We start from the raw sequence: 17,720 nt of genomic DNA, 5'->3' as shown, positions 1-17,720 counted from the left end.
GAGCCCTGAAAGGCTCTAAGCCTGGAAGCACTGGGCCAGGGATGTAGATCAGTCAGTGAAGTGCTTGTCATGTGGGCGTGAGGACCTGGGTCGACTCCTAGAACCCATGGTATTTATGATTACTTCATCCTAGGCGTGAAGGAAAGCCCTCTCTGCATAGCTGGCTGGTGTCATCTAGCAGAAGCCCAAACCAAAATGCACAGACCCAAGGAAGCTATTCTTTCTTGCAACCAAGGTATCCTTGACGTACTTTGTGTTTGTGTATAACGGGACCAATGCTGTTTGTTTTTGTCTAACTTGAGAAAGATACTGTTTTAAAATTGATGGACTTTTGTTTTCAGTTTAAATTTGTGGTTGATTTAAATTGCACTCAGGAAGATAAATAAATGCCCAGTCTGTGTGCATGTCTGCTCTTACATTTATCTTTAAGGTGAGGGCTTAGGAACAGATGTTCTGCCTTTCCAACAAGGAACTTTCTGGTATGTTTAGGACCTTCATGAATTCTTAATGTCATGGATATAGATGAGAGATAATTCTTTCTTACTTGCCAAGCTTCTGTATTTGACAGTCCATTCTAATTCAGCTTTCCCCCTTTCCAGTGTCCTTAGACAGTCTATCTTAGGGTTTCTGTTGCTGTGAAGAGACACCATGACCACAGCAACTCTTATAAAGAAAAACATTTAATTCGGGTAGCTCACTTACAATTCAGAGATTTAGTCCATTATTGTCATGATGGGTCATGGCGGTGTGTAGGCAGACATGGTACTGGAGAAGAAGCTGAGAGTCCTACATCTTACAGGCAACAGGAAGTGGTCTGTCTCACTGGGCGTGGCTTGAGCATATATGAGACCTCAAAGCCCACCTCCACAGTGACACACTTTCTCCAACAAGACCACACCTACTCCAGCAAGGTCACACTTCCCATTAGTACCATCCCCTTGGGGTCATTTTCTTTCAAACAACCACACAGTCCATTCTAATTCGACTTCTTTCCCCTTTCAGTGCCCTTAAATTGCGAGATGCAGAGGGCTAGTAGCCATTGTTCTTAAGCACCTTCAATTTTATTCATACCATGTGAAGATAGAGGTCTTAAATTTATGTGTTTGACTTTTAATTCAGATCTTCCTAGAAGTATTTGAGAGAACTTTACTTATGTTTCAATTATTCATCTCTCTCTCTCTCTCTCTCTATATATATATATATATAACACTTATATATACTAGAAATTTTGCTCACTGTATCCACAGTGTATTATGTTATTCTTTTTAAAAGAAAATCTTAAATTTTTAAGATTGACTTTATGTTATGTGTATGGGAATGCCCACATGTATGTCTGTGCATCGTGTTCCTGCCTTGCTGTGGAGGCCGGAAGAAGGGAACCCCAAGCCGGGTGGTGGTGTCACATGCCTTTAATTCCAGTACTTGGGAGGCTAAGCCAGGCAGATCTCTGTGAGTTTGAGGCCAGCCTGGTCTACAGAGCGAGATCCAGGACAGACACCAAAACTTCACATAGAAACCCTGTCTTGAAAAACCAAAAATAACCAAAAACAAAAAACAAAAAAACAAAAACAAAAACAAAACAAGAGGGTCCCCTGCTTATAAGCTGCTGGAAATCAAACCTGGGCCTTTGGAAGGGCAGCCAGTGTTCTTAGCTACAGAGCCCTCTCTCTGTTCCCATGCCATTCTTTAATTTTTTTTTTAACTTTTATATATTTATTTATATATGTATGTGTGCGTGTACACATGTGCATATACCATGCCATGGATTTAGAAGTCAGAAGACAATTTGCAGAATTTGGTTCTCTTGTATTATGTAGTTCTTTGGCACTGAAGTCAGGTTGTCAGGCCGGGCAAGCACCATTATCTTATAAGCTGTCTTACTGGCTGTATGTCATTCATAAAAATCAAGCAAACTGAAATGCTGGAGGTTGATTCCCATGTCCTCAATCTTGTCAGCACTGAAGAACATAGATAATCATGGTGTGGCAGGTGACAACCGTCATCAGAAGAATCTCTGTCTTCTGAAAGCAGAGGCTTTGCTTAAACTCTCGGATTGTGAGTCTTCAGAGGAAGCACTTCGCATTCTTGATCAGGTAGGCGGTCTGGGTTTTTCTCTTCAGCTTCAGTTTCCAGCCACCAGCGACCAGCTGTCTCTCCCTGCCAAATGATTACCTTCATAAACTCCGAGTTACTGATACAAATCAGTATCTATACTCTGATAAACCTTCCACACATTGCTTGTCTTAGTTAGGGTTTCTGTTGCTGTGAAGAGACACCATGATCACAACAACTTTTATAAAGAAAGCATTTAATTGAGGTGGCTGCTTACAGTGTCAGAGATCTGGTCCATTACCATCGTGGCAGTGTGCAAGCAGACATGGTGCTGGAGAAGGAGCTGAGACCCCTACATCTTGATCCTTAGGCAGTGTTGTATGTGAAGAATTTGTTTTGTTTTTATGCCTGTTCTCCCATCTTGATTTTGTCCTGTTACAGTAGCACCACCTGATTATTAGCAATTTAGGGCTTTAACTTTTCCCTTCAGAAAATGGTTTACAGATTATTAATCAATTGGTGACTTAATTAGCTTCGTGTTCAAGAATTAAGGTTTGCTTCCTCCACAGATGTTGATTTTGTTTTTAAAGGAAACTGTTTTCTTAAGGCTTTTGGTTTAATTTGGAATTCCTTAGTGAGGAAACATAGTTGGCAGATCATGAATTTTAGCCACACTGTTTCTTAAAGAGTTTTGTCAGATGTGTTAGTCATTGCAGGTCTTCGTTATCATCGCTTTGTGGATTTCAAAGGGTTTTGCATTTTCTCTTTTCTTTAAAGTAACAGCAGCAATTGGCCTCCTTTAAGAACTCTTATGTAGCTGGATGTAGTGGTTCATGCCTGTAATCTCAGCACAGAAGCTCAGGCAGAAAGATGACCATGAGTTCAAGGCCAACCTGTGATACATTATGAATTCTGGGCCAGCCTGAACTGTACTGTGAGACCCTGTCACCAAAAACAAAAACCCCCAAAATCCAATGCCTTATTTTCTACTTATCTGTCCCCAGTATATATCTTGTACAGATGCTTTATATAGACCTTTCCAAACCTTTTTTCACACACACTAAAACCATAATGAAAAATTTCTTTAAAATCTGTAAGAGTCCATATCTGAGACAGAAAATTGTTTGAGCCAAACATCATGTTATGCTAGAAAGCAAAGAATCTATAAAAGAACCACACTAAACAGACACAGGAGCTGGCCAATGAGGGCAACGGTACATGTACTGAAGAGAAACACTGTGTTTAAATTCATGTGTGTGTGATGCTACCACAAAGAAAAACATCACAGCAAGCTTATGAAAGCATGTCACAAGCTGTTTAATGCTGAGGAACAAACTGGAAAGAGCGAAAGCATTTATTATGCCTCTCTTACAAACTGTTCCTCGAGTAGCCGAACAGGTGATGAGGGAGGAGAAGTTTCTCTTGGTTTAAGTATTCTAGGTGATAAGGAAAAGAGCAAAGATAGACTAGAAGTCATTTTGTAATCCTTAGTGAATGAACAGGTGTAGGCATTGAGGATCAATGGCTTCCACAGAAAAAACCATGACAAATACACGTAGCATAATGTTTCTAGATCAGGTCAAATGTCCAGCCCTGCCTATTGACATGGGGACCAGGGAGAATGTCAAACACCGTGAGAACATACTCAGTCAGATGTTGACTGTGTGAAACAGTGGCAAATGTCCTGTGTTTTCACAGTTAAATTATAAGGGAGAAAGCAGAGAGATAGAAGGGGATCTGTCATCTTATTGAGATATATGTGCCTTAGTTGAATTTTAACTCAAAGAAGTCACTCAGATTCTTCATGAGGCAACTAGGAAATCTGATGATATGGAAGCTGTATGGTTGGCTTTGGGTCTGAGATTGGCAGTGTGTTTGGCATTTACAAATGACTTTATCTTAAATTTGTATGCTGAAATAGCACAGATGAGAAGTTATAGTACGTGCATTTGTTTTAAATTCATCTGAAGGGTATGGCAAAAGGGTGGATATATACATGGACAAACATAGCCTTTGAGTTTATAATTCTGTAGCTGGATAATGAGTACATGCAAGGTTGTTACACTGGTCTTTAATTTTCTTGTGTATTTGAAATTTGCCCAATTAAGTGATTAAAGAATGAAAATCTGGATCGTAATGGAATTCTGACTACACTCTGTCGGACCCTGCTCTTCTGTGTTCATTCTTTAAGCAGAATAGACACCCCTGCAGCTGTCTTGAGAGACTTGTAGCAGCTATCAATCATTTTCTAGGTTTCGGATGCAGATAATCCCCCAGGACTGCTGGTTCTTCGAGGCCTGGCCCGTCTGAACACAGGTGCTGTAGACGAGGCTACAAAGGTTGGTGCTTTTCTTTCAGCTGGAGCAGTATTTGAAGGCTAAAGGAAGGGTCTGGGGACTTAGTTCAATGCTACGGTGCTTGCCTACAAATTGGAAGGTCCTGAATTTGGTCCCAAGAACCCAAAGTAGAATAAAATAAAATGTAAAATAAAAACTAAACAAAAAACTCAACTAAGAAATAAAAGTCAAAAGCCATTTAAATTTTTTTTTTATATTTTATGTGAATGAGTGTTTTTCTGCATGTGTGTCTGTGTACCATGTGCATGCCTGGGGCCTTTAGAGATTAGGGAAGAGTGTTGGATCCTCTGGAACTAGAGTCATAGATGGTTGTCATCCGCCATGTGGGTGCTGGGAATCAAACCTGGGTCCTCTGGAACAGCAGCCAGAGCTCTTAACTGCTGAGCCATCTCTCCAGCTCCCCATTTGTTTTTAATGGGATATGGAATTGATAAGTGTCTCCTTGACAGATTATGGAAGATCTTCGAGCTTCTTACCCTGACCTGGCCGAAGTCCACGCGCTTGAGGCTCTGATACATTTTACTAAGAAGGACTATCTGCAAGCAGAAGCATGGTGAGGGTGCACAGCTCACCTGTGACTCCAGTCATATCTCACTTATTTCTTAAAAATTCGACATGGGCTTGATGAAGTTTCACTTTTAGATTTACGGTGTGCGTGTGTGCGTGTGTGCGTGCGTGCGTGCGTGCGTGCGTGTGTTTAATTTCACTTGTAGCATAGGAACTATAAATTTTTCTGTGATAGATTTCTAATCTAAGTAGTGATCATAATGTTTGGGTAGCCAGTGTAATATTTGGTATAAGTTCTGAACACATACAGTGTTAAACGGCCACCATGCTTCTTAAAGCTCTTCTTCAGTAACATCACTTTTTGTTTACTGTAGTCTAAATGCTGAAGTAGTGAAATGTTTTAGGTCTGGGAAATTTTTTAGGTTCATTTTATTATATATGTATGTGTGTTTTGCTTGCATGTATGTATGTATAGATGTGTACCTAGTACCTACAGAGTTCAGAATGTGGTGTCAAATTCCCTGAAACGAGTTACAGCTTTGGGTCTTTGTGTTGGTACTGGGAACCCAGGTCCTCTGGGAAAACAGCAGATGTGCTTCACCCTGAGCTGTCTCTTCAGCTCTTAGATTTGGGATTCTTGAATCACCTAGCTTGATTGTTCTGTCTTGGAGTCCCTTGTTTTATACACATACACACATGTACATGCACACAGGCACGCACACACTTAATACTTCTTTTTACTTCCATTTGGTGATTCAGTTTCCAGAGAGCAATTGAGAAAGACACTGAAGTTGCTGAATATCATTACCAGCTTGGGTTGACATACTGGTTCATGGGCGAAGAGACAAGAAAAGATAAAGCAAAGGCTCTGACCCACTTTCTGAAGGTAAGCCACTGCTACTACTAAAGTCTTTGTTAAAGTGGATTTGTTAAAATTACTGTTTAATGCAGTATCCTTTTGTATTTCATTTCTCATAGAAGAGGTTTTGTGAGAATATTCTGTGGGTTTTTTCTAGGTGAAAATTTAAATCCTGAACGTATAAAAGTGTCTATTTCAGAAATACGTGTTATAGACATTGAGACATGTTTCAGAAATATGTGTTACAGAAGTTGAGACAGCCGGGCGGTGGTGGCGCACGCCTTTAATCCCAGCACTTGGGAGGCAGAGCCAGGTGGATCTCTGTGAGTTCGAGGCAGCCTGGCTACCGAGTGAGCTCAGGAAAGCGCAAAGCTACACAGAGAAACCCTGTCTCGAAAATCAAAAAAAAAAAACAAAACAAAAAAAACAAAAAAAAAAACAGAAGTTGAGACATGTCTGTGGAAGCAGTGCTGTTTTAACTGATGACCTCTGTAGTTTTATGGGTACACGAGTCTGGATTTTTAGTTTCCTGTTTATAGATATTTAACATCTATGTTTTAAGTTCTTATCTTCTCAGGGAACATATTAATTTAACAATGGCTTTAATTTCATGTTTGTTTTATCCAAGACATGCTAGTTTTACCTTGTGTTTATTTTCTATAGGCAGGGTAGATCAGCTTTTGTGTCTGTTTTAAATATCACACTAAAGGATTTTTTGGCATAATTCTATAGTTTTAATAAAATAGTTCTTTCTTTAATCAGTGTACTATATCCTTAATATGCATTGAAATAAACTTTTAATATTCCATTGTCAACGTTTATTTCCAAGGCTGCAAGACTGGACACATACATGGGTAAAGTTTTCTGCTATTTAGGTCATTATTACCGCGATGTAGCTGGAGATAGGAGCAGAGCCCGCGGATGTTACAGGAAAGCTTTTGAATTAGATGACACCGATGCTGAGTCTGGAGCGGCAGCCGTTGACCTAAGTGTGGAACTTGAAGACACGGTCTGTCTCGTGACCACTCTGTATTTTACCCCAGTATATAAATGAGAATGTTTTTATAATATATTTACTTGAAAGTTATTTTCATTATTCTATGTAGGCAAAATAGAAATATCTTTGTACTCATTTATGAGCTACATTTTCTTCTCTTTGGGTAGATACTAAATTACCTGTCATTTTTTGTGTGTGTGTGTTTATATGGCTATGTACCTGTCTGCCTGGCATTCATGTCGTCCCTGTGCGTGGGTGCATAGGCCTGAGGTCAGCCTCAGGTGTCTTTCCTTGATAGCTTACCACTCGTACTTTTTGAGAGAGGTTGTTCACTGAAGCTTAAGCTCATGCATGTGGCCAAGCTAACTGACCAGTGAACTTCAGACTCCTGTCTGTCTTTCCACCCCACTCCCCAGACTGGGGTTACAGGAATATTCCCCACCCCACCTTTTCCACGAGTTCTGGAGGGCTGGGTATCAGGCCTCGGACCCTTGTGCTTGTGTGTCAGGTCTTTACCAATTGACTTTTCGTTTATTATTAAAATTAGTTTTATGTACTTCATTGTAAATTTTAAAAAACAAAAGTTGGAACTAAAAGTATGTTTGTATCCTTTGAATGTTGGTTCTGTATTTTTATAGTTGGTGTCCCTAACGTTGATGTTTTCTCATTAGGAAACTGCTTTAGCTATCTTAACAGCAGTAACTCAGAAGGCAAGTGCTGGAGCAGCAAAGTGGGCCTGGCTTCGGCGGGGACTGCACTATCTGAAAGCTGGTCAGCATTCTCAAGCAGTGGCTGAGTAAGACATCTTATTACACTGACATTTAAACAGTGTGGTGCTTCTTTACATTTCCTTGATAGCCACATGACCTTCATAAGTGGCCTCTAACCAAGATGCGTTTTGAGAGAACCGTAACAAAAGTTATTTGGGTGCTTATTGCCTGCAGGCAATAGAATTGAAAGTGGACTAAGTCTTGTACTGGTGTTGAGGAGTTCGCCAGTTAAGTCTCTGTTGGCATCGTAATGCAATAGGTCCCCTCAAGAGACATTTCAGTAGTAAAAAGCAGATCTGTGCTGTTACACTGACTTTTGTTGGCTTAGGCGAGGGAGACCTTGTCAGCTTGAAGGCAGTTTTGGAGAGGCTCATGTGTGATTGATTTTAGACATTTTGTTTGAATTGTATTTCAGGGTAAAAATATAATTAAGTCATGTCTGATGTATGTTAATTTCTAGAATGTAAACATTCTGATTTTTTTCATAAAAATGCAATGTGATCAGAACTATAAGTATCCCTCTCACTCCTGTATTTCAGATGTTTAGAGGAGGATTGACAGGTTCATAGGTTGAGGGGGCAAACTGAGTGTCCACCTGTCCTGGAGGCATAGAAAACTGGAGTTCTGCCAGATAATAAAGAAAAAGAAACTATGGTCAACATTTCCCCCAAAGAGCATTTTGTTCTTATTTAAAAAAAAAAATCACTTCACAAAATCTTCTTACTATTAATAACTTTCAAATTGTAAAAGAAACAGAAAAGACTGCTTTAAGTGTCATTTTTACAAATCAAAGGACTTATGGATGATTTAATTGAATTAATTATTTTAGATGTGGATGCAGTTGTATTACTGTTAATTTTCTCACTGTTTCTTAAAATGTCAAGTTTACAGGCGGCACTAAGGGCGGACCCAAAGGACTGTAATTGTTGGGAATCCTTGGGAGAGGCGTACTTAAGCAGGGGTGGCTACACAACAGCCTTGAAGTCGTTCACGAGAGCCAGCGAGCTGAACCCAGACTCCACCTACAGTGTGTTTAAGGTGGCAGCGATTCAGCAGCTCCTAGGCCGGTACACAGAAGCCGTCACTCAGTATCAGCTCATCCTTAAAAAGGAGGAGGGCTATGTGCCGGCCTTGAAAGGTAATTCCAGGAGTTCCTTTTTCAATTTTAACAATACTGAACTTTATAGTAAATTTTCTACCTACTGTATTAAATAGCTTGAGAAGCATGTGGTCAATAGTAAGTATCTGACAGGAATTTCTTATTGTACAACTTGATATAGATTGATTATAAAAAGATCAAATTTTGTTTCCTAGCAGTTCATAAATAGTAATATGGTAGAGATTTAACTTTTAGACAAATAGAACAAATGCTGTTGGGCCCCAAATAGAGCCAAGCAAATTTCTATGATGTTTTTAGTAATTTTATATTCTCAGAGTAGCTTAATAATTTGTTATTTTATAATTTTATTATTGTATGTTGTAGAGGCTTACTTAAATTATTTTTAGATGCAATTTTCTTTCTTTTGTAATTAAACTGATTTCAGTTCCTCTTTCAGTAGTCCTTCCTAACCCTGTTTTTAAGTATATAACGAATAACACTGTAATTTAAGTTTTTGAGGTTATATCTTACCCTTCATAATATATGTACTATATATGCTCTTCTGTTTGTTTCTTATAAAACAAACCGTCGAGGTTTCAGTTATTAATGTTGTAGGTTTTGAGTAACATGCAGATTAGAACTTGGAATCATTTTCTTTTTCTCTGTGTTCTCCCCCTTTCTTCATTTATAAAACTTTCCTCAAGAGAAGAAAGAACTCACTTTTATGAATATTTCCTGGGACTTGAAGAATTTACTGCTTCATTTGATTTTACTGTATAACTGCACAGATTTTAACATAAAAGATTAAATCTGTATGATAGAGAATAATAGTGTCCCTAGTTTGTAAGCTGACATCTGAAGACAAATTAAATTAGCCCATAGTCAAGAGAATTCTGTGCAGATGATTTTCTGTGAGTTTTAGTACATGTTGATTGCAAGAGAACCTTGACATGGACATCTTTTCTAAATATTTCAAGATCGTATTTAGAAATAATTTTATAAAATGACTGTATTGCTTTCTGGGAAGCTTTCTTAAAAAATCAGCCTGTTTGCTTTGTATATTTGAATGATGTACACAAACTCACCTCACTGCAGGTTTGGGTGAGTGCTATCTGATGATGGCGAAAGCAGCTTTAGTGGATTTTCTGGATGGGAAAGCTGTGGACTATGTGGAAAAAGCACTGGAATATTTTACTTGGTTAGTATCACCTTTGTTTAGTATCACCTTTGTTTAGCACTCATACTTTCTTGGTAGTATAATAAAGCTAAATTTAGAATATAATTTTATGTCTATGCTGTTAGATATAGTAGTTATTCAGAATAACAGACTAGCTGATTAATTCTGCAGCATGAAAACTATTAATTTTACCCCTGAGACTGGGAAAGAGACTTCTTTGTGCCCTTTGTAATGGTTGCCACGCTGCAGAGAGGAGGGAAACCGTGGCCCTAAGACACTGGTAAAGTGTCTTAGGGTTCTGACCTCGAACTGGGAGCCTCTCTGCTGGAATTGATTGAGAAGTGGAGCTTCAGATACACAGTATGCTTTTCATTCATCAGTAGGGCCTGTTTCAGGCTTTTGAATGGGCTGAAGTGAGGGAAAACGAGCCTTCAAATTATTCCTGGAGAGAAGCTGTAAGAAAAAGTGGTGTATCTAATAAGAAAAGAATCAGGAAGATTTAAATCTCTTATGTTACAGAAGTGCAAAGTGTTATTTGTGTTAGATGACTTCAAAAAGTCCACATATTAGGGGTTAGGGAGATGGCTCTGCAGGTAAGGCAGTTGCTAGAAAAGCTTGAGGACCTGAATTTAAATCCCCAGTACTCGTGTTGTATATGGCTGCACATGTGCCTGCAACTGGTGTTTTGAGAGGCAGAGGCCAGAAAATTACTGAGTCTTACTGGCTGCCAGCCTACCTTTAGGTTCAGTGAGACATCTGCCATGTGTCAAAGAAATATGACGGAGAGGGGTAGAGCAGGATGGTTCATGTCTCTGTACTCAACCCCCCCCCCCAATACACACCCCAGTGGCAACAGCAAGTCTACAGATTGTCTTGGGCACAGTGGTGCATGCCTATAATCCCAGCCACTTGGAAAGCCAAGACAAGAGGATAGCAATATCAAAGACAGTAACATTTCAACAGAAACTATACCACTGAGCTGAATTCCCAGCCCTGATTTAAAAAAAAATTAAAGTTGGAAAGACATGAGTTTGGAGATTGCTACTGTTTTCTTTTTTCTCCTTTCATGTGTCAATTTTAGAAATCTTACTAAGATATTTAAAGGAACTTGGGAATAATGGCCTTCCTTCTGATTCTCACAGTGGGTGGGTTTTCAGAGATGACAGCAGTAATTAGTGTTTCTCAGGAAGACACTGGGAGATGGATTTCGGCTGGGCTCCTGTAGTAGAAAAGGCTGTGAAGATGTCCCATCTCATCTCTCTGTGGCATAGCAGTTTATAGTGGCAGATTATCGAGTCTTGGCCTAAACTGAGATGCTCTGAGAAAGGTGGAGAGAAATGTGCAGCTCTGATTCTTCTCATTCTAAAAGGAACTAGACCTTCACATACCTCCTCATACCACTGTGTACTTTCTGAGTTGTTTATCCAGGCTGCTCTTACTTGCTTCTGATGGGAGATCTTTACATTTTCATGTCTAGAGTTTGCATTTATTTTTGCCCTCAGTGAAAATCCTGTACTCCACCAAATATAGTTGATACATTATTTAGTCTTTTGAGGGGAAGTCCAAAGACATGAGCTATTATAACGAAAGTCACTGCCTTGATTATTGATTAACCAAACAAAAAGGCACATCTTTAGAGCCCTGCTATTAAACCTAAACTGAACAACAGTAACAGAATTTCACCAAACTAGTCCTCAAGTGTTTCTTTTTATTTGGTTTCTGCTACTTCTAACAGTTATAGTGAAGATATCTGAAAAAAAAAAAAAAAAACTGAAAAATTTCCTGCCACATAAAATAATCAGTTCCCCCTCTTCTCTTTTTTCTAGATCTTTTTTTCCTCCAAGTAAGGAGGTGGTAGAGTGTAGTTCTGTGAAGTGATCAGTGAAACATACACAGAATCTGACTAAAGTCATCGCTCTCAGCCAGGACTGCACACATAGTTCTTCTGTTCTAAGAATGTGTGGTCCTGAGAGACATACACCTGAGCTTTTGGACATAACTTTGAAAGCCTCGTTTCTCCTTACAGGGCACTGCAGCATCGAGCTGATGTGTCCTGCCTTTGGAAGCTTGCTGGGGATGCCTGCACCAGCCTGCATGCTGTTTCACCGTCGAAAGTGAATGTTCATGTCTTAGGAGTCCTTCTCGGTCAGCAAGAAGGAAGAGAAGTATTAAAGAAAGACGAGCTCCTGCATCTTGGAGGAAGGTGATTTACAGAGAATACCAGCCTTTGCTTTAGAGTTGGATTAGAACATTATATTTTAAAAGCATCCGTACCATCCGTTTTCACTTTTCTGCAGATGCTATGGTCGTGCATTAAAGTTGATGTCGACATCTAATACGTGGTGTGATCTTGGAATTAATTACTACCACCAAGCACGACATCTGGCAGAGACAGGCAGTGGCACGGATGGCCTTACCGAGCTCCTGGAGAAATCTGTGCATGTAGGAGAAATTTCTTATGAACTTAAACACAGTGATTTTATGAAAGATGCTACTGATAAATATTTTAACATTAAACCACGTTTTATTTATACAAATGCTGATATTCAAGAAATAAAAAAGTTACTTTAACTTTTTTTCAGTGTTTAAAGAAGGCAGTGAGATTGGACAGTAATAATCACTTATACTGGAATGCTCTTGGTGTGGTTGCATGTTACCGTGGTGAGAATTGAGTAACACTTACTTTATTTTGCAAGATTATTTGTTTTCAGGCAATAAAGTTTAGTGACTTTAAGTTCTGTATATTTCAGGTATTAGAAATTATGCCCTTGCTCAGCACTGTTTCATCAAATCAATCCAAGCAGAACAAATTGTAAGTGTTCCATGTGTCTACACAAAGAACTGCAAAATTCAGTGTATTAATTTTCTTTTAAAATTAGTTCATTTAATTTGTGTATGTATGGATGTGTGAGTGAGTGAAGATGTCATGTACCATAGAGTGCCTGTAGATATCAGAGAATTACTTTAAGGAGTTGGCTCTCATCTTCCACTGTGTTGAGGCAGGCTCTCTCTCACTTTAAAAATATATTTATTTATAGAGAGAGCATGTGCATGTGTGCTTGTGTGTGTGTGTGTGTGTGCTTGTGTGTGTGTGCTTGTGTGTGTGTGTGTGTGTGTGTGTGTGTGTGTGTGTGGTTGTAGAGACTACTTTGAGTTTAGTTTATTCTTTACCAATTTCACACATGTATGTAATGTGCTTTGATCATATACAACTCTCTCTGCTCTTCCTCCCACTCGCTCTGATCCCTTCATCTCCCCAACAAGTTCCTTTCCGACTTCATGTCTTGTTTTTTTAAGTGGACTACTGAGTTTAATTTGGATTGCTTGCATGGATATGGGGTTGTTTGCTGGAGTACAGACAAGTTACCAGTATCTACACCATTGAAAAAAAGAACTCCCCATTCTCCATTAGCCCTTTAGCTAGGTGTGGAGCCTGGTGAGCTCCTCCCTGAGCCTCAGCAGGATGTTGATAGGTTCATTCTTGTGCAGCTCTGTGCAGGTACCTGCTGTTAGTTCACCAGTGCAGCAGCCAACAGTGTCATGTTCAGAAGACTGAGCACTGATCTCCATCCTCCAGCTCTTACGTTCTTTCTGCTCTGTCCTCTGAGGTATCTCCTGAGCCTTGAGGGCTTGATACTGATGTCCTATGTAGGGCTGGGCACTTTGACCAGCTACGAGTCTTTGCATTAACTGCTTCACACTGCAAAAGAAGCTTCTCTGAATGAGGCCTGTTTTTTTTTTTTTTTTTTTTTTTTTTTTTTTTACTATATCTTTTAGAATGCTGCTGCATGGACCAATTTAGGAGTGCTATACCTTGCGACCGAAAACATCGAGGTAACATTATCAGTTTCAGTATGTTAAAAATGAAGGATATTTTCTACATGTGACTTTGTGGAGAAATATTAATGTATTATCTATCCAGTATGTCAAATATGCCAGTTAATTGATGACGTTTGTTTTATTATGTTAAGTAATGAATATGTAATGTTGATTTTTCCTTCCGTGGAACTTCTGGTTTTATATTTATGTATACTTTTTTCTTCTCCAAGACAGCATCTTTCTGTGTAGTCCACACTGGCCTTGAACTCACGCTTTAGTAGCCATCATCTTACTTCAGCTTCTTTACATAGTGAAAACAATGTAAAAAGAAGTGAAAACTTCTTTTATAGGTGAAAACAATTCTCTTAGTAATGAATTTGGCAACAATATCAATATAAGTTCTTTGTATGCAGTGTTTAGTCTGCATGAGTGGAGGTAAAAGAGACAATTAGTATTTTTTAATATCTTAAATTTAACCTTTGGTTTTGTGATTTAGATTTTGGCTTCAGCAGATATTACTGCCTTTAAATATCCTAGTGGAATTCCTCCCAGTTGAGCAGCTGGAACCTAGTACCTAGGATTGTGTTCATAGGCCATATTTGGGAAGTTTCCACAACTCTAGACATAGTGCCACATCTTTATTGTTTCTTGGTTTAGTCAGTGTGCTGAATCTTATCCTTTGACAAAAAACCTTCCATAATATTCTTGACAATACATTAATCACTCACTGTAAAAATGATCAGCTTTGGAAGATTGTAAACAGACTGGAAGAAATCCTTAAACTAGAACCGAAGATGTGTGAAAGGCCCTAGGTTGAGTCTCAGGAGCACTGGACACAAATGTTGTTCAGGAGCTTTCTTCTCCTAGAAGCATCTCTTTCCTCACACCCATGAGTTGTCCTGAAACAGTAGAATGCAGTAAGAGTAAGTGCTTTTGTTGTTGTTGTTTCTTTTCAAGCGGAGAGCATATGAGCTTATGACTCAGGAGAGGTCTCTTTAATGTTTCTTCACTGCTATTGAAGACTTGTGTTGTTGACCTCTTTTTCCAGCAGCAGGCCCACAGCTCCAGCTTCATTGCTTGTGAGTTCTTAAGTCTCTCAAAAAAGGGGAATAGATTCAGCCTTATTGAATCATTTCTTTCCCACATAGTTAGCATATAGTATGTGATTATTTAAAAGTTCTGCTGACTAGGTGATAGAGACCTATAGTATTATTTTGCAGGGGACCAGAACTCTTAATCCGTAAGGAAATCTGTTGCACACAGCATTATTCTAAGACTGTAACTAAAACATTGTATCCAGGTTGAACAATGAAATTTTTATTTGTGTATATTCATGACATGTTTGACTTCTCTTATTTTATGCTTTTTAAACAGTTGAAATTTATGAGATTGCTTCATGTGATATTTTCTTGCTTTTTTGCTTAGCAAGCTCATGAAGCTTTCAAAATGGCTCAGTCCCTTGATCCATCTTATTTATTGTGCTGGATTGGACAAGTAAGATAACACTTATTAATAAACATCAATATAAAATAACCTTATATTAGTGATAATGATAGCATTACATGTATCATTTGAAAACTTACTGCATGCTAGTCATTGTGCTTAGGTCTTTGCAAGGAATATTTTAGTTAATCTGTTATCAATCCTTTGAGGTGTGACTATTGTTACACTCTTTTTAAAGATATAGAAATGTAAACTCAAGCATACGAAATATTGTGTCACAGTTGGCAGGGATTAAACTTTGAATCTGATTATTACCTTCGCCTAAAAACAATAAACCTAGAACTCTTATTAAACTTACATTTGCAAAGACAATGTACATTTGCAAAGATCATTTTAGCTATTGTTTTGTAATTTTCTATAATGTCTTCATACTCGGTTATGCACTTATGAATATTTTCTCTTTGACCATGTTTAGATTTTTGTACTGCCAGATAGAATCAGGTTAATTAATCTATCACTGATTATTTTGCCTTAGTCATATCACCGGAAATACTGAACGCCTTGTCTAGTAGAGAATATTAATGGATTGCTAAGTGGTTCAGCAACAGTAGGAACATGTATCAGAAAGATTAGGTACCATGTCAAAGACTAGGTATGTCTCACTGTGCATCTATATCTTAGTGTAATTCCCGGTGGCTGTGGGGCAAGCAGAGATAGCCCAGCAGTTTCCTGTCCTTTTAGGTACAGTGGCACACGGGAGCAGGGCATTGCTGTACTGTCCTCTGTGTCAGTTATTAGACAGGGAACACTGAAGTTTGCATTTCTGTCTGATGTCAGAATCTTATGATGAGGATTTCCAGGGTGCTTTGTGTTGCTCTAGGTTAGGAAATATCATAGTGTAAAATGTTTTCTATTTGAAAGTATTTTGTTCTTAAAAGTAATTCTCTCAGGGCACAACTCACAGGCATAGTTAAAAATGGTAGCACTGAAAGTTAAACCTAACTTTGAAGCATGACTAGTAAATCTCTGCTTATTCTAGAGCAATTTATTACCGTTACTTTTATTTCTTTTAAATTAATTAAAACTTTCAAAAATCCTTTCAATAGGCTCTTATTGCAGAGACAGTTGGAAGTTATGACACCATGGATCTCTTCAGGCACACTACAGAGCTAAGTATGCATGTAAGAATCTGAATGTTCTTCATGAAAATTCATTAATCTGCAAAATACATCTTGTTAAGAAAGTGAGTAGAGACTGGGAGTGGCGGCACTCAGGAGATGGAGGCAGGAGGGTCAGGAGTTCAAGGTCATCTTCAGATACCGAGCAAGCGTGAGATCAGCCTGAATTACTTAAATCCTGTCTCAAAAAACCAACACCAGAAATAAAAAGTAAAAAGAAACAAACAGTGGCATAGTTGTATAAAGTGCTGTAAAATGTTAATGATAGCTATTGTTTCTACTCTGTCTTAGAAGCAATAAAGTATCTTTACCTAGAACTTCTTATTTTCATTTTCAGTGTTCAAGCTGATGAAAAATAACAATGAGATTACAAATTTTATTTATTTATTTTTATGGGTATGGGTGTTTTGCCTGCATGTCTGTCTGTGCACCAAGTATGTGTCTGATGTCCATGGTGCCAGAAGCAGGCACTAGAGCTCTTGGGACTGAAATTACAGACAGGTGTGAGCTCTCATGTGGGTGATGGGGATTGGGTCTGGGTCTTCTGGAAGAGCAGCCAGAGTTTTTAACCATTGAGCCGTCTCTCCATCTCTCCAGTCTTCCACATTGAGATTTAGTACATGTAATAAGAGTATTGTGGAAGAGAAATTGAGAATATAAGAAAAAATAGACATGAGTTGAAGAATGGCTTTAGTTGATAATCTAGACTCTGAAAAGACATTGAATTAGTTTGGTTTAGCCTGTGAAAATGGTCTGAGAAGGGGAAAACCAGCTCATCTGGCAAGTCTCTGTTTTCTACTTTTTATTGTATTTAATTCTATTCAGGATTAGAGAACTTAAATTTTAAATTGATTTCAACAGGCTTTTGTTGTTGTTTTTAATCATGGCTGCCTTTTGTTAAAGGCACTTTAAAGAAGATTAAGCTATGATACTATTGTTATTGAAATATTTTATTTCTTAGTTTTATTGAAATACTTATTATCATACGTTTACTTGTTTTTTCAAGACTGAAGGTGCCATAGGTTATGCATATTGGGTTTGTACAACATTACAAGACAAAAGCAACAGAGAAACAGAGCTGTACAAGTACAACATCCTCCAGATGAACGCTGTCCCTGCGGCACAGGGTGTTCTGTGTAAATACGTGGGTAAGATACTTACTGTATGTGGCAAAATATCAGACTACTGAAATGTGTAAATACATTGTAGCTAAGATACCGATCATATATGGTGCATTATCAGACTGCTGAAGTGGTTTAATTTTTAATTTACCCATCTCATGTTAAATACCAGTTCTTTCAGATGCTAATTTGCCTTTTTGTTGCTACTTGGAAGGAGTGCAATTTTACATCAGGATAATGTCTCTGGAAGAGTGGTGAAACTCACTTTATTGCTTGCCGAGTCAAGATTTCCGTGTAATAATGTAGGAGTGTCAAAGGTTAATGGTTCTGAGGTGCTGCTG

The 17,720-nt window shown here is 38.5% G+C and overlaps 1 protein-coding gene across 6 annotated transcripts in view; it reads left to right on the top strand.

Moving 5' to 3' along the window:
• Ttc37 (tetratricopeptide repeat domain 37) overlaps window positions 1-17,720 on the top strand; it is a 102,493-nt gene that overhangs the window by 29,421 nt on the left and 55,352 nt on the right. For all 6 annotated transcript variants that reach the window (XR_003737003.2, XM_028894020.2, XM_028894019.2 and 3 more), the window contains 17 exons: window positions 134-235; window positions 1,957-2,093; window positions 4,305-4,391; window positions 4,859-4,962; window positions 5,676-5,802; window positions 6,605-6,784; window positions 7,444-7,568; window positions 8,427-8,680; window positions 9,737-9,839; window positions 11,845-12,021; window positions 12,116-12,260; window positions 12,401-12,479; window positions 12,569-12,630; window positions 13,596-13,652; window positions 15,063-15,131; window positions 16,187-16,261; window positions 17,265-17,406. Coding sequence is in view for 5 of the 6 variants with exons in the window: in XM_028894020.2 (XP_028749853.1) it covers window positions 134-235; window positions 1,957-2,093; window positions 4,305-4,391; window positions 4,859-4,962; window positions 5,676-5,802; window positions 6,605-6,784; window positions 7,444-7,568; window positions 8,427-8,680; window positions 9,737-9,839; window positions 11,845-12,021; window positions 12,116-12,260; window positions 12,401-12,479; window positions 12,569-12,630; window positions 13,596-13,652; window positions 15,063-15,131; window positions 16,187-16,261; window positions 17,265-17,406 (2,025 nt within the window). In the remaining variant the exon portion in view is untranslated. The remainder of the gene's footprint in view (window positions 1-133; window positions 236-1,956; window positions 2,094-4,304; window positions 4,392-4,858; window positions 4,963-5,675; window positions 5,803-6,604; window positions 6,785-7,443; window positions 7,569-8,426; window positions 8,681-9,736; window positions 9,840-11,844; window positions 12,022-12,115; window positions 12,261-12,400; window positions 12,480-12,568; window positions 12,631-13,595; window positions 13,653-15,062; window positions 15,132-16,186; window positions 16,262-17,264; window positions 17,407-17,720) is intronic.

The sequence above is a fragment of the Peromyscus leucopus genome, chromosome 15 (assembly GCF_004664715.2).
Source record: "Peromyscus leucopus breed LL Stock chromosome 15, UCI_PerLeu_2.1, whole genome shotgun sequence".
NCBI classification, from domain to species: domain Eukaryota; kingdom Metazoa; phylum Chordata; class Mammalia; order Rodentia; family Cricetidae; genus Peromyscus; species Peromyscus leucopus.
Note: the sequence above shows the minus strand (reverse complement) of the source record. Positions and strands in the feature narration are given on the sequence as shown.